The sequence below is a fragment of the Mercenaria mercenaria genome, chromosome 17, assembly GCF_021730395.1.
Source record: "Mercenaria mercenaria strain notata chromosome 17, MADL_Memer_1, whole genome shotgun sequence".
NCBI classification, from domain to species: Eukaryota; Metazoa; Mollusca; class Bivalvia; order Venerida; family Veneridae; genus Mercenaria; species Mercenaria mercenaria.
The window spans coordinates 47,966,958-47,988,610 of record NC_069377.1 but is presented as its reverse complement, the minus strand read 5'-3'; the positions used below and the strand labels follow the sequence as shown (position 1 = coordinate 47,988,610).

Here is a 21,653-nt window from a genome sequence, read left to right as displayed (position 1 = left end):
AATCCCAGAAAAGATGGGCAATGGTTTCTCTTTTATTTTTGCATATTCCGACATCATGATAGCTAATCGGTGTTCCGTGAAAATAACATTGTGTAAAAACTTAAGCTGGAACTGTTTAGGCCTACTTTTTAGTGACGACACGGAATTATATATATTTCCCCATACTTTATTTCAATTTATTTGATCAGCAATAGATCTTTCTTTCCCATTTTGATTCGCAAGGCAGTTTTTTTTGCTTGTTACAGTACTAATTGGCTGTTTGATAATATCTTTAAGTTTTAAATTCTGTGGACATACAGGTTCTCCACATTTGTTAAAAACTGTTAAATTCTTTAGTTGTAAATTCACCTTCCTTTTCGAATTTGAAATTCGAGGTTTCAGAATATCTACTATCTCTTGTGGAATAGCTTTTTTTATTCTGTACCACTCTGAAATCCAGTTGTTCTTGGATTTCTACTTAGAAAGAAGCTCATTTCGCTTATAAAGTTTTGTGTTTCGGTATTCCATATATCCACAGTTCGAATTACTATCAAGAACACTTTTGAAAAACAGTGAATTGTTTCGGAACTTTATGTTATTATTCCCGAACAGGGGCATATTGAGTACATCCCTTGTAGAATAAGGGGAGAAACTTGCATGAATCTACACCAAGACTTGATGGCACAAGAGTAATAGTTAGGCAAGCGCAACTATCAAACTGTTTTATATTAGAACACGTGCAAATAAAGAAATCTGAATTATATTTCTTATCTAACGCTTTCAAATAATATTTCGATATTAAGTTCCAGTTTTGATTCTCAGAATGTATAATCTTGTCGATTTTTTCATAATTCTGCTGTGTTTGAACAAATTCTATTATTGGGAGATTTTAAACCCAGAACTGCCGCAACCGTCCTTAAAAATAAAATTTGAAGTCATTTTTTTTCTTCCTTGTTCTAATTTAAACTATTCTCTCTTTCCGTTGCGGTATACCGGTGGTTGCGTTTCTCGTACATGTATCAAATTTCTTGCCACGCATGCACTTCGCACGAAAGCCAAATCACACAAAAGCGCCTTGTTCTGCGCAAGTTCTCCAACTCATTTCCGTTTCCACGTTGACAGTTTTTGATTGGTTCACATAATCACATGAATTCAAACAAAGCATGTGATTGGATAAAAATTGATCAGCGTCCGAGCGAGGCAAACACGTAAAGTATTAGAAGAAGTTACATCAGAAACTTTTACTGATTTCTAAGAAACTGTTCATCATAAAACAACCTCGGAGTGGATTAACCTAGAAAAAGGTATATTGATTTATTTACATTTAGTATATCATTTATATTTTTACAGGAACATTTAAAAAATATTCGGGAAACAGAGCTGTCAAAAAGTATAAGATCAAAGTTATTGAACGCTTATTGAAATAATGAAGATTTTTCCTTTTATTTTCTTCAGGAAAAATGAAGCTGTATTCGGCCGGACTAGCTATAGCATTATTCACTAGCAGTTATTGTTCAGCTCTTCCTCCAAATAAAGAACAACACAAAGATCGAGTCCATGAACAGGTATGGCGTGCAGTATTTTTTGATGGCACTTTATATATTTTCTTTTTTCATAATGTTTTTCACTAGTTTGAAATTATGTTTTCCACATGAAGTACTAGGGGAAACATAACAATTTAGTGCTGTTCATCTGTATGTTATGAAGTTTTGCCATGCAGCTCCTCCAACACCACCTTGCAGATTTACACCAAACACCACAAGATTGATTATTGCCAAGCCTAGTTGTGCATATCACTTGTATATCAGCTTTTTTTCAGTGGAGTTATGGTCCTTGATTCTTCAAATTTTATGAAGTTTTGGTCACTTGATGCAGATTTCCACAAAACCTTACAGAAGTTACCATTTAGGCAGATTTCCACTAAACCTTACAGAAGTGATCATTGCGAGGTCTTATTCAGGCTGGGCACATCTCCCAATCGGGGTAAATTACCTCGTTCAGGGTACAACTAGAACAATAGAAAAGCACAAAAAATATATATTTCTTTTTTCTTTAAAGTGCTAACATAAATATTTTTACTAAAGCTTTATATTGTCATTACAAATATGCTTGTACCATTTATCAATTTTGCATGAATGTTAAAAAATGGTGAAAATCTGAAATTTTTACAACAAAATTATGTCAAAAAATTATCATATTGTCAACTGTTTATATCATACGAAGTTGACCTGAGAATATGAGCATTAGCACTTCCTTAATAAAAAAGTTATCAAAAATTTTGTACTTTTCTATTGTTCTTGTTACACCCCAATTGGGGTAATATACCCCAATTGGGAGATGTGCCCAGCCTGCTATTTGGGCATTTTATTTGCATGTTCAGGTTCATTGATATTGAGTGGAGTTATGATCTTTTAGTAGTCAGATTGCTTCTCTTACAACATTGGACAGATTTCCACCAAACCTTACATAGCTTATCAGTGCAATGTCTAGTTATGCATATCAGCAGCATGTTCTGGTTAAATGATTTTCAGCAGAGTTATGGCCCTTGTTTTGTATTTTTATGGAGTTTGCACTACTTCCTGTATACCATTAGGCTGAATTTGACCAAACCTCACAAGTATCATTATCATATTCTGATTAAATTATTTTCAGTGGAGTTATTACCCTTGATTTGTCAAATTCTTTGATGCCAGGGCTACTTCTCCTTTATCACTGGTTGGAATTCCACTGCCAAGCCTAGTTATTTTTATTGTTTGAATGTTTTGGTTCAGTAATATTCTTTTGAGTTATTGCCCATTATTTGTGGAATTTCACAATATCTGCATGTAAGTGGTGTGAGAGATTTGTTTTTCGTGATTAACAATATCTAGTTTTAGTGTATTTTTGCGACATTTCAAATATGGGTTGAAATTTAAAGTGAGTTATATATTGGCGTGGTTTGATTTCGTTAGAATTTTGGTATGTTACAGTTATTTTTGGGGCAGAAAATGAAAAATTGGTTCTATTCCCCTCTTATAAAAGTATCTTTTCTCCAACTTTGACAAAATTTCCCCTCTTCCCCCTTGCCACATTTTTTTGTGTTTTTACATTTTCCAACATTCAACCATATCATTAAACACAAGCAATGAACTTTTAAGTCATTTTTTTTGTGAAGTGTAGTTTGCATATAAGAGAAACTATTTTCTCTATGACATGCTTTTACCCAGGTGTTTTTGTCATTTTTCAGTCTTTCCCCAACTATTGTGCCCTGCCATCATTCTCCTGGTACTGAAAAAACAATGCATGTTTTAACAAAAGTTTGTTACATAAAGAATAGGGTTGTGTGTTAATGAAATTTTTAACACTAAAATGACTGCCTTCGTCCACAGTACATTGTAAGCCATTTTCCACGTGTTTCAAATTGCATATTTTTATTATCTTTTTTTTTTATTGATGTTGATTTGAAAAAAATAATTGGTGTTGTGAATACTTAAATGATAACATGCACTATAAATGAACTTTAATAAAGTTTTGTAGAGTCTTAAAAGAAAAGAAAAGCCCACCCACTTTGCTCAATAGGGAGGGTGCAGATCTTTGGATCACAGAGTCTTGAGTTTATATTAATCCTCAGGCGAGGCATAAGTTTTCCTTGAGGATTTGATAAAAGACATTGTTTTTGAAATGATTCATCTTTCACCTCTGATTTATGTAGGGAAGATTGCAGTTTGTGGAGAACAGGTTTGTACTGGTACAGAATCTAGGAACACTGATTAGGTTAACTGCCTGTTGTATCTATCTGAAATACTGTTTATAAACGGCATTAAACCCAAAACAACCAAATAAACAAAACAAGAAACACATTTTTTAAGTGCAACTATTTTTCAAGCTTGCACATTAATTTACATGTATGTAAAGGTCATAGTAATCACTGTAGTAAACCCATTTACTTTTTGTAAAAATGTAATTTTAAGGTTTATTAAATTTACAGAAACTGAGTGAAAAGCAACATGAAGTTGAAGGAGAGCACAACAATGACTATGATCATGATGCCTTTCTTGGTCAGAAAGAGGCCAGAGATTTTGATCAACTTACTCCTGAAGAGAGCAAGGAAAAACTCGGGTATGTATTTAAAAAGTATAAGTTTCTTGCTTACTGGTACCTGTTTTTTTGGCTGACTTCAAATGTTCAGTGATTCTAAAATGCTCAACAACAAGTCAGAAAAACAAAAATGCAAGGAAGTGTTTAAAATGACTGTAATGTTCATTTTTATGGTATAGCCTTGGGATACCATCATTTGCATGTTTATTTGAATTTTTTTAAAGTTAAATAGTTTCCTGTTCATAGTTTATTGCAGTCATTGCCACCTGCATAAATAAATAAATATACAGACATGAAAAACTTGATCAGTGGGTAACAACCCCAGCGGGTGACTGAATTGATAATGAATAAGATAAAATTAATGTTCTGTAAATGTTCTTCCTTTTGTCATAATTTTGCTTGCAGAGTACAGTAACTTTTATACATATGGAAAAGGCACAATATTCCCTTTTCTTTCAATGAATGCACACTTTTTGTTATCTTTGCTCAGAATGTGCCTGGCATGTAGCCTGATAACTAGTGGGACGGCAGTGGGGAAGGGGGTGAGGGGGTGTAGATTTTGAACACTTTCTGTTGACACTTATGTGTTTATTCTTTATTTGCTATACAATTGCTTCTCAAGAATAGTAATGAAGGGCATATTTTTATCAGCCAGGCATATTGCAAAGTTCTTTGATTAAAATGATATAAATGTAATGATATTTATAAATACATTGTTTGAACTTGTCCAAGTTTGAATATTCATATGTACAATATGCAAATTTATGGTGTGTGTATGAAAAATACCAGAGTTTGCTATACTGTGTGTGACTTGACAAAATGCTTTTTATAAAACCAAGGTTATTGTTATGTGTTGTTTAACTGTTGGCCGTAAGTATATTTGAATTTTGTTTTTGCAGTTTCATTGTTGACAAGATAGACAGAAATCACGATGCGTTCATCACGGAGGATGAGTTACAACATTGGATACAGTATGTACAAAAGAAGTATATTATTGAAGATACAGAGAGAATGTGGAAGGAACATGAAGTTGGAGATGGTAAATTGACCTGGGAATCATACAGACAACGTACTTATGGCTATGAACATGGTAATTATTACTTGTCTTCTAGCGCACTCGTTAGTATTTACTGTAGAAATATGTATTTCCTATCATGTGTGACATTCATGTATTTTACCTCACCTGAGTGATCAACCTGTGTCTGTTGTTGGTCATGATGCATTTTCAACAAATTTAACAGCTCTCCAGATGTTACAATTTTGGCCAAATATTTATGAAACTTAGATTGTTAAAACCAACTGAAAATTGCTGAGTGACCAATACGTCCCCAGCTAATTGTATCATTGCCTCAATTAATGAAACTGAAATAAAACTAATCAAATCTCCAAAAGTAATAAACAGAAATAGCATCTGTGTACATGGTATTTTTCCAAAGTTAAGCTAGTGTCAAAAGTGCTCGCAAGATGGAAAATCACCAGTGTGACCTGATTACCTCCAAAACTCACAGGAAAATTCCTATCATTGCATGAATAAAAGATAACCAATGAAACAAGGGCATGCTCCATCTACATATGACATGTCATGTTTGTCAGCGGGTGCCTTTGAAACTAGCAATCAAGATATACATGATCTTGTGTATTACTCGTAGTAAAAACATACTGTCATAGGAGGTATACTAACAATGAGTTAGTACCTATATTATAGTATTATAGGCTATAATACAGGTCTTCATTGTATATCAAGATACATATTACAAATTTATGTATAAATATGAAATTCTAGGAGTCAGTATGTACACTTTAGTTAATTTAAAGAGTCAATTTCAAATGGAGCCCTTGTGTACAGTGGTTTTTACTCCCGCCCACCCCAACTTTTTTAACAAAAATTGGATGATAATCTAGGAATTAATTCATAATTGCCTAACAATTTTTCCATGTGTAAAGTAGCTTTTCATCGCAGAATTATAGTTAACAAAGACTTGTTGCATGCTCTAAACATTATAGCATGTTTCATATTTACATCTAGTGAATTAGAAAGCACACATCACACACTGCATATGATATATTGCTGGCTGGGGGTGGGGGGAGATGCCATGTGGTGTTACAGAAGGTTAAAGAAAAAATGTATGCTTCAGCTTTTAAGTACAGTGAATTATGTCTCCCCCAGGAGACATATTGTTTTTACCCCGTCCGTCCGTCCCTACGTCCCTACGTCACACTTCATTTCTGAGCAATAACTGGAAAACCATTTGACCTAGAACCTTCAAACTTCATAGGGTTGTAGGGCTGCTGGAGTAGACGACCCCTATTGTTTTTGGGGTCACTTTGTCAAAGGTCAAGGTCACAGGGGCCTGAACATTGAAAACCATTTCCGATCAATAACTAGAGAACCACTTGACCCAGAATGTTGAAACTTCATAGGATGATTGGTCATGAAGAGTAAATGACCCCTATTGATTTTGGGGTCACTCCGTCAAAGGTCAAGGTCACAGGGGCCTGAACATTGAAAACCATTTCCGATCAATAACTAGAGAACCACTTGACCCAGAATGTTGAAACTTCATAGGATGATTGGTCATGAAGAGTAGATGACCCCTATTGATTTTGGGGTCACTCCATCAAAGGTCAAGGTCACAGGGGCCTGAACATGGAAAACCATTTCCGATCAATAACTAGAGAACCACTTGACCCAGAATGTTGAAACTTCATAAGATGATTGTACATGCAAAGCAGATGACCCCTATAGATTTTGGGGTCACTCCATTAAAGGTCAAGGTCACAGGGGCCTGAACATTGAAAACCATTTCCGGTCAGTAACTTGAGAACCACTTGACCCAGAATGTTGAAACTTAATAGGATGATTGGTCATGCAGATTAGATGACCCCTTATGATTTTGGGGTCACTCTGTTAAAGGTCAAGGCCACAGGGGCCTGAACATGGAAAACCATTTCCAATCAATAACTTGAGAACCTCTTGACCCAGAATGTTGAAACTTCATAGGATGATTGTTCATGCAGAGTAAATGACCCCTATTGTTTTTGGGGTCACTCCATTAAAGGTCAAGGTCACAGAGGCCTGAACATTGATAATTAGTATCATAAACAAGAATGATTTACGTTTGATTATATAAAGATATTGTTTGTTAGACAGGATAAGAAAATTTGATGGTCTTCATGATATTCTATGCATGTTTTGCATGTGAAAATATACCGGGATTATTGAATATTTGATTATGCCAGGCTTTTACTTAAAATACAAAGATATTGCTTTTTGTATCCCCAAAAATATTTTTAGGATTGGGCTGTGGGTTGTGTTGTGGGCTCAGGGGTTCCATTTGACCTTGGACTCCCATACAGGACTTCAAAATTTTCAAAAGAAAGGACCTGGCATGATACTTGCCTGTGCATCACTAGGGACCTGGGGGCATTTTCCTTTGATAATCCTTTTTCGTATATTTCGTTTCCTATAATTAATAAAACTCTGTCACCGATTAACACGTTTATTCTAAATAAACACTCGCAGTCATTAAAAGCATGCATGCGAATCTGCAGTACACTAATAACGACATGCCCAGCTTTGATTTGCCTTTGTCGGTCTGCCTATCTATTAGTCCAAAATTTGTGTTACCCACTTGTTGAAATTTGACCTACATGTAGAGTCATCAGATATTTTAGGAATGTTATTAAGCATATTAAATTGCACACTCTAAGTTTTATTTTGGATTTAACTCCTCTCTGTTCCCCCCACCCCCTGCCCCCTCGAAAAGAAAAATCTCCAAAATAGAAGTATACTATTTGTCCTGATGTCAAGTCCACAGCTTGGTTTTATGCACTTTACTCTTATCAGTGATGCCCAAGTGAACCATATTTCACTGTATGTTCACTATATCTTTGTTTTAACATATCTTGCATGTTTTATATAATAATAAATACACAACTAACATGCTTGTGCTTAAATAGACCCAGAAGAAGCAGAAGACTTTGCCAACATGGTTAAGAGAGACGAGCGTAAATTTGCTCAAGCTGATGAAGATCATAATGGAGAACTTACAAAAGAAGAATTTGCAGCCTTTTTACATCCTGAGGAGCATGAACACATGAAAGATATAGTGGTTTTAGTAAGTTCCGATAAACAAATAGATACAGATCTTTCTCAAGTAGTCACAGCAAATGTTGCCGTTTGTTAAACTGTAGCAGCTTCATAGGTTTGCGATTTGTAAAATAAGCCCTTGGACAAAAAAAAATTGTTGTATTGGGAAATCTTTTCAACTGAAAAAGAATTAAAATCCTGAAAGCTACATTGCATTGTTTGTATAGAAAGTTTGTGTTCCTACTTCGGTTTTACATGCTTGGCAAGTGGTTTGCTGTGACTATTGAGGGATGGGAGGCAATAACTCAAGATTTTTAAGAAATTTAATTTTTTTCAAAATCAAATGTAAAGCCAGGTTTTCTGGTCATTTTTAGAACAGGGTGATGATAGTGAAGATTTTAATGAAATGTTGCGTGATGAGAGGAAGTTTGGAGTAGCAGACATAGATGGTGATGGGAAGTTGAATTTTGAAGAATTTGCGGCTTTTGAGCACCCAGAAGATTATAAACACATGGCGGATGTTGTTATACTTGTATGTTCTCATTTTCATCAACTAATTATGATCCTGTGCCAGTTGTAACATTACTGTCATTTTATATAATGGCATTACTTAATACAAAGCAAGTAAGTTTCTTAGTAAATCAGGGCCATATCAACATATAGCAAACTATGTTGGTATTCCTAAGGTTTTTAAAGTTACTGGTGAATGGTAAGTGTGTCTATCCAGGTGTCTGTAATAGTATCGATAGATGTGTCTTAAGTGTTCCTCGACATTAAAATCGAAAGCTGGAAAAATACTATATGGAACATTAAGTCTTTAAACCCAAAAAATAAATCACTTCACTTAGCTTTTGAAACATGTATAAATTTTACAGTAGTTTTCCAATGAATAAAGTTTTAACAGAGAATTATTGTGTTTTGCAGGAAACTATGGAAGATATAGATAAAGACAAGGATGGTAAAATCAGTTTAGACGAATATATAGGTACGTGAGCAAATTGTGTGTTGCCTTTATTGTTTGAACAGTCCTAGAATCCTATTTCAGCAGAACTTGAGAGTCCTGTTTTTAGTAGAACTTAATAATCCTATTTTTGGTAGAACATGGGAATTCTTTATAGCAGAACATGATTACACTTCTAGCAGAACTTGAGAATGCTATTTATAGCAGAACATGAGAACTCTATATAACTTACTAATTTTTCTTTAACTACATTTAGATGTAAGCCTCACTCGGGGTGTAGAATTTTTCATGTGAGGAAGCTATCCAGCTGGCTTACAGAAGGTCTATGGTTCTACCCAGGGGCCCATCCATGATGAAATAATGCACAGAGGGGCACCTGGGGTCTTCCTCCACCATAAAAGCTGGAAAGTCCCCATATGATATGACCTAAATTGTGTAACCTACATCGACGTTAAACCCAACAAAAACAAAAACATTGGGATGTAGTAGTAGGGCCACGTAGCTTTCACAGTACTTTATATTTATACATGTTGAAGCTTTAAGAAGCCAGTATTGATAAACTTGTATAAAAGATATTATATGAACTGTGCCATGAGAAAACCAACATAGTGGCTTTGCGACCAGCATGGATCCAGACCAGCCTGCGCATCCGCGCAGTCTTGTCAGGATCCATGCTGTTCGCTAACAGTTTCTCCAATTCCAATAGGCTTTAAAAGCGAACAGCATGGAGCCTGACCAGACTGCGCGGATGCGCAGGCTGGTCTGGATCCATGCTGGTCGCAAACCCACTATGTTGATTTTCTCATGGCACGGCTCATATGTCTTGAGGCTATCCACATTAATATGTAAAACATGATGCTGTGAGAAATGATTAATGGCTAGCCACAAAGCAGGAAATATTGTATTTAATTGCTACATCTTGGTTTAGTTTGTAAAACATCTTGGTAAGTTATAAATCAGTCATTAACCGTTAAAGCAGCATGCCTCCAGATTTGGCTAAAAAATAATCTTTCTTTCAAATTGAAGTTTGGTCTTATTGTGAACATTAGAATATGAATTTTTGTTTCTAGAATATTTTAAAAGTTCCAGATCAAGAAAAAAAGATGACCACGTTGGGAATCGAACCCTTGACCGCAGTGGCAATAAAGACATTTACCCGTCGTCGTAACCAATAGCACTGTAGCTGAAGTAGTGAATAATATTTCAAAATATAGATATTTATAATGGAGACAGTTTACATGGAGTAAAAGCGTGACAAACGCTTTTCGATTTTCATCATAAAAAGTAGTAAAAACGGCAAATTCTCATATGTTTCCATAACACAATGTTTGTCAGTAATTAAGTTTTAAAGCCTTCTTAAGAAATAATAGCATTTATTTCCAGATATCTAAAAAAATATTTTTTTGTTGTCAAACGATCTGTAGGCATGCTGCTTTAAAGTGACAGTCATGTTCATAGCTTTTCTTGTGACATTCATTTCTGAACCTGTTTAAAAAGATACTGATACTTCAGTTTGTATTTCTTTGTCTGACTGAACATGATAACCATCATTTTCATCAAAGTAGCTGGAAGGATTCCTAGTCAAATTCCTCCCTGCCAAGACTCGGTCTGTCCAGCCTGAGTCTGACAAAAGATTGGTTACCTTTACTATTTACATTGTACTTGATTTAACCTTACTTGCCACTCTTGTCTTGATCAATAGGTTTACTGTCCACAGCTTTATAAACCAATAAAAATCCCATATTTTCTTCTATTTTTAGAGATTATTTATTACTTTTAATTATTTTGAATTGAAAAGTTTTGGCTAGGATAAAATGACAAAAAGTTTCAGTTTCTTCCTGTTACAAACTACACTTTGGAGTTGTCATTTCATAACTAAAGCTTCATCAGAATGAAACAGATCAACTTTGATTTTACCTGCATGCATTTGATAACAACATTGAATCTTCAGGTCAATTTATATACATTAAATTTTTAAAGTAAACTCAACTAAAATTCCTATATTTTTTTCGGTAAAGAAATCCATTATACTTAAGAAACAAAATCTTAAATTTCTTCCTACTTTTGAAAGTTCCTATATTTACAGGATCCTCTTAACTGTTATTTCTTTTCTGATAATTGATGGTATCCTGTATGAAAAGGCATAAACTGTCAAAATTAGGGGCCCCGATACAGTAGAAATTATTTCAGAAATCAACAAAAATAGCTGTGCAAATTAAGGAAAAAAAAAAACTGTCTTCTACTGTAATTATTTTTTTTTGGAAAAGGGATGTTGTAGCATGAAACATAGGGGTTGCATAGGGATGATATTCTAGCAGTTGATGTATTTTTGCCTGATGCTTACTACTTACAAAACAGCTGACATTTACGATGAGGAAGATGATGATGAGGACGATGATGATGAAGACAGTGATAAAGATGGGGTACCTGATTGGGTAGCGTCAGAAAAAGATCAGTTCAAGCATTTCCGTGACAAGGATCAGGATGGTTATCTTAACTTGGAAGAAGTTCGAGCTTGGGTTATACCTGATGATTATGATAATAGCTTAGAAGAAACGAAACATTTATTCCGGGAATCAGATGAAGACCGGGTTGGTGAAATCACACAATATTTACATATACATCAGAATGAGCTGGCTTTCACATTCAAGAGTTTTCAGTATATTCCTCTTTAAGATGTTATACACAAAATATTTTTCCTTTTAGTTTAAAATTAAGTCTTAACTTACTGTTAAATCACATTTCAGAAGGCATTTTTGTTGGGAAATCATTAATTTGCCAAAAGAAGTAGGTGCAGTACTGCAAAAGAGGAAATAAACTTTATTTTCTTGAATAATGTGAATACAGTTCATTCTGAAAATTTCTAAATTTTTGGAACAATCGGTTTACAGTATGTAAATTTTCTGTGTATGCAACATTTTAGGTGATATGTGGCCAAATAAAGACGAGGATGAACCAGAGTGGGTAAAGGGCGAGAGAGAACAGTTCTCTAGTTATCGCGATACTAATGGAGACGGTTTCATGGACAAAGATGAAGTGAAAAACTGGATAATTCCACCAAATTATGATCATTCCGAAGCTGAGGCTAAACATTTAATCTATGAAACTGATGAAAATAAGGTTCGTTTAAGTTTTACTCAGAAAAGAACAACAAGATGGTCTGATGGTATTTATATAGCGCTAGTGGTGCCAGTTGTTAATGTACAGATTGGTTCAGTTGCATGATGTTATTACTTTTTATGGCCTTCAGTTGATGCATGAGTCCTTGAATCTTTTGTTTATGCTTTTGTTGCTAAGTTGCATGCTTATGGTGATAGGAAAATTAATACATAACTTTAAAGATAATAACAAAGTATGTGAAAAAGAAACAAGATATTTTAGGTGTTGGGTATGTAAATATAAAAAAAACATTTATTGGACAGGAAATTGTATTGTATTTTTAAGGAAGAAAGAATCTCATAATATGTGGTATACCATAGATTCGCATCTCTCAGAGTTCATGGTGAAGAACCTAATTCATTAATTTGAAGTTACACTATAAAGAAATAGGAATACTGGAGGGTATGAAGCTCGAACTGTACTGATATAGACACACACACATGCCTCAGAGGCTTTGGTATGGTTACCTAGAAGCACTTACCTCTCACCACTATGAATTTGAAAGTAAAAATTGAGCCGTGCCATGAGAAAACCAACATAGTGGGTGTGCGACCAGCATGGATCCAGACCAGCCTGCGCATACGCGCAGTCTGGTCAGGATCCATGCTGTTCGCTTTTAAAGCCTATTGCAATTAGAGAAACCGCTAGCGAACAGCATGGATCCTAACCAGACTACGCGAATGCAGACTTCACTATGTTGATTTTCCCATGGCACGGCTCAGATTTGTTCATGTGAGGAAGCTTCCTATCTGGCTTGTTGAAGATTGATAGTTCTACCTATGTGCCCTGCCTGTACCTGTAATAATGCCACAGAACTCCAGCAGCAAAAATAAATAGAAAAGAAAAAATTGCCCACCTGTTTTATTTTTTAGGCAAGTAAAAGTTTTGATGGCCTGAATGTAAAATTGTTGTGTGTATTGGATTTAACTCCTGATAATCCAAAAAACGTTTTAAGTACAACAATGATAGTTATTGTATTAGAAAGATAATTTTATTTTATTTTTAAAGATATAAAACTTATATTTTAATCTGTACATCATATAATACAAAAATCAAAAGTTTAAAGTCCTACGCCTTTTAGTCCTGTGGAGAAGTTGCCACTTACTTGTGGAGATCAAGTCAGTTTTAGTAAAGCATCTTGGAATACTGGTTAGGTTAACTGGTTTCTGTTGTATATAATCAGTATTGAAATTCCTGGTAGATTTGCTCCTAGAAAATGGTGACTTTAGAAGTTTATTAGATTCAGTGTTGTTCATGTCCCCTTACAGTACTTTCTAATTTGATGATCTTAAAGAGATCCACATACTATTTTGAAGTAAAAGTTAAGACCCCTTAACATTTGTTATGAATTGTATTTTTTGCAAGCTCATTTGCACCTTATTGTGGGATCAAAATCTTACTTGAGGTGTGGAATTCTGTCATATGTAGAAGCTATCTATATTGCTTTGTGAAAAGTTGCCTTGTGATCTAAATTGTGTTACTGAGACTCTAAACTAATAAAATCAGAACCCCCCCAAAAATCAAAATTTGTGTAAAGGATTTTCAATTTATCGCAACTTCAAAAGAATTAGCTGAATGTTGCTTTAGTCTGGAGAAAAAGCAGGTTTATATTACAAAAATAAACGCTATTGTGTTACATACTAGTGGACTATTTAAGAAAACAATACTTGCCCAGACTCATTTATAGCAATATGATACTTGTAAAGAGAAACAACTGTATAACTAAACAAAGCTTGAGTTTGTAAGTAAAGTTAATTAACCTGATTGTCAAAAAGTTAACAAATATATAGGTATGTGTGTGAATTATAATCTGAAATATGTATGTAGGTATATAGAAAGAAAATAGCCTTTTGTGCTCCCTTAAATTTGACAGGGAACTTTGATTTGCCTTTGCCTGTCCTGTCAGAATTTAGTGTTGTGCATATTGCAGAAAGCATTTGATCAAGAGTCAACAAACATTTATAGGATTGTTATTCAACATGTGAAGTTTTGCATATGAGGTTTTGTTTAGGATTTACTTTGTAAGTCAAAAGTTGTGGGCATGCGGAAGGTCTGTGGTTCTATCCAGGTGCCCGCCTTTGATGAAATAGTACACAGAGGGGCACCTGGGGTCTTCCTCCGCCATAAAAGCTGGAAAGTTGGCATATGACTTTTTTGTCGGTGCAACATTAAACACCCCACCCCTCTCACCCCCCAAAAAAACAAAAGAAAAAAAGTTTGACCTTTTATTTAGTAAAAAGAATATGTAAAGGATCTAAAAGTTTCTGTCGCATGTGTCATGAAACTGTGTAGGATTGTTACTCTGTGTGTCAAATTGTGCATCTGGGGTTTTGTTTGGCTCAGCCAGACCAGAGTTGTGGCCATTGATTTTAGTCAAAAATATGAGACTTCATACAGCATATATCTCAAAACTTTTTGACATAGAGTCATGAAACATATAGTAATGTTATTCAGCATGTAAAGTTGTGCATCTGGGGTTTTGATTGGAATTTGACTCAGCCAGCCAACTCCCCCACTTAAGTAATATGAAAGTTTTAGTCTTGCATAGTGAACAATTAAAGAATTGACTGAACAGTAATAGTTAGTTGAAGTCTTTATAATTCTTAAACCTTCTTCTGTTTCAAAAAGGTTTTGTTAACATTAGACTTTCTTTTTCACTGTATGCTCTTCTTAAAACAGTTCTAGTTTACAATAATCACGCATTCAGTTTGTTACAACAACAGAATAAGTAGACTTTCTGTTTCCACATGTTTATTGAATGATGTTACAGCCTCTGTGGCCGAGTGGTTCAGGTTGCTAATTTCGAAATACTTGCCTCTCACCTCTGTTGGTTCAGAATTCTGCTTGGCTTGTAGAATTCTTCCATGAGAAAACCTTGTAACTGGCTTGTGAAAAGTGTTTAGTTTTGTCTCGGTACAAGCATTTAGGTCATAATTAGGATCTCACTTGGTTTTGTCTAGGTACAAGCATTTAGGTCATAATCAGGATCTTGCTCAGTTTTGTCTAGGTACAAGCATTTAGATCATAATTAGGATCTCGCTTGGCCATTTTTTTGATGACTGTCATAGAAGAAAGACAGTTTGTCTGAAATCATTCATCCTCAATGTCTAAATCATGGGTGCAAGTTGTTACTTGTGCAGGTCAAATCAGTCGTGATACAGAACTTGAGAGCGCAGTTTAGGGTAACTGGTTGCTTTTCCAACTGAAGTACTTTTGAAAATGATGTAATATCTTAATGTAGCAAATGAATAAGCTTTCACATCCATGCCTCATTTCTTGTGTGCTTTTCCTGGGCTGCATTTTACTTGTCAAAATTTCATCTAATGATATGTGACATTCCCTGCAATTTACCTTAAGACTTAACAGCATGTTTTTTAGCTGCAGTTTCACTTTCTATTAAATTAAATTCCTTTGATCTTTTTTTTATAATACAAAACAAATCTAAGATTGTTTTGCTGCAAGTCATAATTGTAGAAATTCAGATCTACTAGTTATACACCCTGTTTTTTAGTTTATTTTTCTCATAACAAAGACAGGTCCATTTAATGTTTCATGTTCCAGGACTTTTAGTAAAAATAAGACAGACAGAAAATTAATGACCATTTTACAATCAAAATTTGACTTGTGTAATGAAAAAGTATTAGATTTGAAAATGATTCTGTTCAAATATACTTATACCCTTCCCATATTATATCTTTTATGTTTCTGCTAGTCTACAGCTTGTGCCTGTCATATTGTATTTTTAAGCCTCAAACTTATAGATGAAAATATTAGTAAGATAGGAATTACTTTTTGAAAAAAGGGCATGCTTCCAGATGTATATAACTGTAAGTGTTTAAAATTTTATAAAAAAGATAGCTATAAAGATAAAAAAAGAAGAAGACAAATGTCATAAAGTTGATAATTTAAACTCATTAATATGCATGTTTTTATGGTTGCATTAATCTGCAAAATCAAATCCCATCAAACAAATTGCCATTAATTTTATTTAAAAAAAAAGAAAAAATTTAAGGGCCAAAACAGCTGTTTCATAGGGATACTTATTCGTGGATTTTAACTTTAGAAGATGTAATGAATTGGAAATTTACATGTTTGCTGCGATTTAATTCCATACATTTCATGAAAATAGTCACACCATACTGAATATTACTGATTTCAAAATACCTACTAAGTTAAATGAAAGTAATGGTTCTTTTCAACTTTTGAAAAACTGTTTTAAAATCTGAATGCATGTACTTTTTAAAAACATTTTACTTTAGTAATTTAACCGAGTAGGTAAATACACGTTTAAAGAAGCATATTCTTTTGGCAATGCAAAGAAGCACAGAATGATCATAATGGTGGATTTTTTCTCTTTTTCTCTTTTTTTCTGGTCTTTCTATTTTTAAAAGTCTGATCCATAGAGAATAATTTTAATAACTTGCAGTTTAAGGTTCTTCAAAAAATTACTACTATTTGTAAATTTCAACATTTTTTTAATGTTAAATTCTTTTAAGAACTTTTGTTTTGACACTTTGGAATATAATTATGTACTCGTAATCTGATACATTTCTGTTACAATAACTAAATCAATTTTCAGAAATTATGTTTACAGATGGGGAACAGCTTTTGGTACCATTTCTGTGAACCACTGAAAAATTTTAAGTTTAAATATTGTTTATCTGTATTTAGTTCTTTTGTTATGTTTAATTAAATTTTTAAAGTTGTTTGATTAAGTACTGCAATAATTTTAAACACTTACACACTTTTGTTATTTTAACTTGATATAAAGATTTAGTGGAGAGTCATTTTCTAGAACTGCTCATTAAGTTAGCAATTTCCTTGGTCAAAGTGTTGTCTGTTTTCAATTTTTTTTTCCTCCTATTGCAGGATGGTGTACTCACTAAGCAAGAGATTCTGGACAAGTACGATATATTTGTTGGAAGCCAAGCAACTGACTTCGGTGATGCACTCACCCGCCATGATGAATTTTAATGCCGTCCATGCATAGAAACATAAGCATTTTATTGCCAGTAGAAAATATATAAGTTGATGTGTATTTTTGCAGTATATAATTATATAACAGTTGTGTATTTTGATAATGTAATTGTGTCATACTGCATATATAGCAATTCTGTGTGTGAGTGTTAAGATACATGTTTATGTGTGTGTTTTATGGCAGCGATGTAATGTTTTTGAAGGAATGGGTTTCATTGAAGCCATAGCCACTTAAAAGTTATATTTAAAAAGGGAGAAAATTAATTTTTTCTGATATTTTTTTTTGTTGAAATATCACACTATTAAAAACCGTAAGCGAGTGTTATTGCATATTTTTACATTTAAGTACAAAAAAAATGTTATTAGGCCTGTTTAAATTGGGGTTGAAATTGTTATGACAACCTACAGTAGTTTTGATAAAATAATATAATGAAGTTATAAATAGGATATCACATTTCTTAGAATCATGTAATAAATTAGTGTGTTTAGAAGCGTTTCTATAAGAATGTTGAGAATTTTTAACATATTCAGTTTGTACAGTTTGTATGCTTATATACAGTGCATTTTCACATGTTATGAATCAAAATGAATTGAGATATTTTCTAATGAGATTGTTATAGATGGTCTGTGGTACTAATCATAGTTCGGAGACCAGTCACAGAATTTAATTACGCCATTGGTCTTCAGAATCAACCAATCAGATGCTAGAGGTTTTAGACTGGTCTTAAAACTAGGTTTTGTAAATCATAGACTGTGTTTTTATGTAGTTTTAGAATTTCTAGTCTGTACATACATGCTTACATCTTAGTGCCACAAAAAGAACAGGGAAATAGTTGTTGCATAATATCATGAATACAGGGATCCAAAATTGATATTTAAGGTTTTTTCCAGTGACTCGAACCAAGCCATTGTGTCTTAAGGTAATTAATCTTTTACTGTGAACAGCACAGTTGTTTACATGAAAAATGGTGAGAGTTCTGGAATATGGTTTGTTTTGTGAACCTCCCAAAATGAAATTAAATATCCTTACCTGGCTCCCGAGTAGAAGCTTATAGCAGATTTTTGTCTGACTTAAAAGAGATCATTTAACATGTTAAAAGTAAAACAGATGTTTAAAATACAGTTGAAATTGCTTTAGTGGCCACCTGTATTATGCAGCAGTTTGTTTGCTGACTACTCTGATAGACTTTTACAGCCATCTGCCTTAAACAGCCAGATTGTGCTGTAACGTTGGCCTGCTGTTGAATACAGGTTTGATGTTGGTTTTAATCCACTAGTCACTTGCTGAAGATAAAAAGTATTGGCATAGTATTGCTTGGCTTCACAGAATATTCTTCCATTATTTAACAGAGTTTCGCTAGTGTACAAGAATGTTGCGCTAAAATTAAAAAGCATAATACATGTACAGCGTTGTTACTTACATTTAAGAATTTCAGTATAAAATGAACAAAATATACATTATCTGTATGTTGGGAGATATGTATGTATAAGATTTGTTTTTTGACTGCTGTATATGTTTTGAAAAGTAAATGTGTCCAAGGTTTTTGAGGATAAATGGTCACAAATTGTAAAGATTTTGGAAATTTTTGTCATAATTTTGTAATGATGAAATTAGCAGACCTCAAGGGATAGTGATATATGATACAGATATTTTTGTTCGTTGTTTTTGTATTGTATGTTTAGTAGGTTAAGCATTTTGTTTGTAGAAAGCATTTTAGCTTTGCTAAGTTATATCAGTCTAGCTTCATGTATTCTGCTGAGAAAGAAATGTTGAGCATACTAAAATTGTTTGTCAGTGTGCCTCAAGTTTTAAAATTAGAATTTTGAAACCAGTCGCAGAATGCAATCCTGTCATTGGATGATTTCGAATTTGCACTCAGAATCATCCAATCAGATGTTTGTAGTCATAAACTGGTATCTAATTCAGCTTTTTAACTTAGGACCAATTTTACATGTGTTATCTGTGTTAATATTTTGTAAAGTAATTAACCTTAGGTGCCAAACGTTTTCAGATATGTCAAAGTGCGAATCATGGATATGGTGCAAAATTTGTCTATCCACTGAAAGGTGTGAAATTCAGTTTCAAAACTTGGAATGAAGTTCAGTATGTTATACATACAGCTTGTTTGGAAGATAGACCCAATTTGCTCTCATGTCTTTGTAATGTTATAGTGCATATATAAAATTATGTGTTAGTTTTTTTATTGTATTTTTTTTTTAAAAACCTGATTTTATGGTATTTTTATACAACAGCAAAGTAAGCAATAGTTTTTTCCTACAACTATCACTTAATTTTTGTTTTAATTAAGTATTTTGATAATTTAAAACATTGGACATATCATATGAAAAATGCTGACTAGTCAAAAATTGAGTAATGGTCATATTCTTCCATGTAATTTATATTAACTCTCATAATCATTGAATGTAATCATTTTGTCATGCATACAATTTTTATGGTTTAACAAGATTAGTGTGTTCACTAACTGGAAATACACATGAGTTTTCTTGCTTTCCTGAGAAAAGCTGCAGAACTGACAGCTGTAGACTCGGTGATAAGTTGGTCACTGAAGGAACTTGTCTTGTGGATTACTATCAAAATCCAAATTTTGGAAGTTAGTAACTGTAAATAAAACATTGAAACAAACTAAAATTTTGACTTCTAGGCTAAATTTATTTATGAAAACATTTTTGCAGTCTGAAAATATGCTGAAGAGTTGTCTGCTGTGTTAGTCACACAGTAAAAATCTTATTTTTATAGGAGGCATTTATCTGAACTTAAATCACTCTAAAAATGTCAAATATTTCTGTTTTACGATTTTTTCTGTTTTGAAAATTTCAGTATTGTGGTGTATATGCAAGGCAAGTACCTTCAATGATAAGGGGAAAAAACAATGTTAATTTCGTGCTAATATTTAGCAAGAGAAGTTTTTTTCTCAGTGTCGCATTAGATTCTGAAGAAGCTTTTAAAAGGAAATTGTAGAAAAAGTTTAGAAAAACGGTGCTTTTCATGTGTCATTAGATTAACAATCACTGCATCTGTCAATATTTCAAGTTCCTTGAATGACTGTGTAATCTATTATAGTTTGTTATCTTGCATAGGCATTGTTTGCTGGTGATACTTTTTCATAACATGGTTCTTTTAACCACTTTGAAAACACGTTACATACACAATCTTAAAATTTCTTTTGTTTTTGGTAAAATTGTGCATTAACTGGTATCTTTCTTACCTGTTTTCACTGTCAGTATTGTTATCTTTATAACTTCAAAAAACTGAGCATTCAGATACCAGGATTGAAGTAGACTCCTATATTATAACTCAACTTTCGAATACCATAATGTCAGTGGGATGCCAGACCCAGCTTACGTTGTAGAAATTCTTGTATGTTAGACAGCCATCCATTAATTTGGGGAGGGGTACTTGATCTACCAAGATACCCACCTGTGTCAGAAATAATGACCGCAGGGGCACTGGGGGGTCTTCTTCAACTATTAAAAATTTATTCCATGGCACTGTTGCTTGGGTAGAAGAATGTTTTCATGCATGGAACTCATCCAGCTGGCTAATGAAAGATTGTTGTCCCTACTTGAACCTAGGGGTCTTCCTCCTCCATCAGAACAAACACTGAATACTTGACAGTATGTGAATGCAAGTTGTTTTGAATAGGTTATATGATATTCACCATTTAATTTAGCATTACCATTCAGATATATCCTGTATAGCTATACTGTATATTTATCTTATGAAAGAATTCTCTACAATTTATGTCCCCTCACATTGAAATGTATTTCTTCAGCCATTTGATATGTTTTTTAAAAATAAACTCTCTTTACAATTTTACATCATTTTCTGTCTTTTTTCTGCCTGATGTACTAAGGGCTACTGTAGTTACAGATTTAAGGTACTGTTAAATCGCTAATATTCATGGGTCTTATAGTCATGGTCCATGAAATTTAATCCTAGTGAACAAGTAAATTCCAATTCATTGTATGTTTAAATGTTCATATGCCCATGAAATAGCAGTTTTAATCAAAACCATGAAATTAAATGATTTTACAGGTATAATACATATTGGTTAATCTGAAGTTATGTCTCTATGCTGTAAAACTGCTGCAGACCAAGTATTGAACATTTAACACGTAAATACTGCCTGTGATGGAAATATTTTCATCAGTAATATTTGGGGGCTTTGTGGTCAAGTAGTTAAGGCCACTGGCTTTAAATAACTTGTGCCTCGCCACTGGTGGTTTGAAACCCCCAGGTTTGGGTGTAGAATCCTTTTATATAAAGAAGCCATCCAGCTAGCTTACATAAGGTTGGTGGTTCTTCCCGTTTGCTCATTTAATCCCCCGCCATGGCGAAGGGATTATAGGAATGGTCTGCGTCCATCCTTCCATCCGTAACAAAATCGT

General features: G+C 33.7%; 1 protein-coding gene across 5 annotated transcripts; it reads left to right on the top strand.

Annotated features, from left to right (window-relative positions):
* The first annotated feature begins 1,128 nt into the window (after window positions 1-1,128).
* LOC123537005 (calumenin-B-like) lies at window positions 1,129-21,081 on the top strand. Of its 5 annotated transcripts, XM_045320540.2 has the most exons (9): window positions 1,129-1,283; window positions 1,435-1,544; window positions 3,947-4,077; window positions 4,956-5,146; window positions 8,017-8,174; window positions 9,071-9,131; window positions 11,466-11,702; window positions 12,031-12,227; window positions 17,136-21,081. In XM_045320540.2, the coding sequence occupies exons 2-9, from the start codon at window positions 1,440-1,442 to the stop codon at window positions 17,238-17,240; spliced, it is 1,185 nt and encodes a 394-aa protein (XP_045176475.2). In that variant the 5' UTR covers window positions 1,129-1,283; window positions 1,435-1,439; the 3' UTR covers window positions 17,241-21,081. The 5 variants fall into 5 exon arrangements, with proteins under 5 accessions (XP_045176475.2, XP_045176474.2, XP_045176472.1 ...); XM_045320539.2 differs by lacking the exons at window positions 8,017-8,174; window positions 11,466-11,702 and adding an exon at window positions 8,521-8,678; XM_045320537.2 differs by lacking the exons at window positions 8,017-8,174; window positions 12,031-12,227 and adding an exon at window positions 8,521-8,678 and having other exon boundaries at window positions 11,466-11,698.
* Window positions 21,082-21,653: the final 572 nt, after the last annotated feature.

Coding starts and splice junctions, on each gene's coding strand:
- LOC123537005 (XM_045320540.2), top strand. CDS start 1,440: ATGAAGCTGTATTCGGCCGGACTAGCTATAGCATTATTCACTAGCAGT. Junction 5,147..8,016: donor TACTTATGGCTATGAACATG/GTAATTATTACT, acceptor GTGCTTAAATAG/ACCCAGAAGAAGCAGAAGAC. Junction 11,703..12,030: donor ATCAGATGAAGACCGGGTTG/GTGAAATCACAC, acceptor GCAACATTTTAG/GTGATATGTGGCCAAATAAA.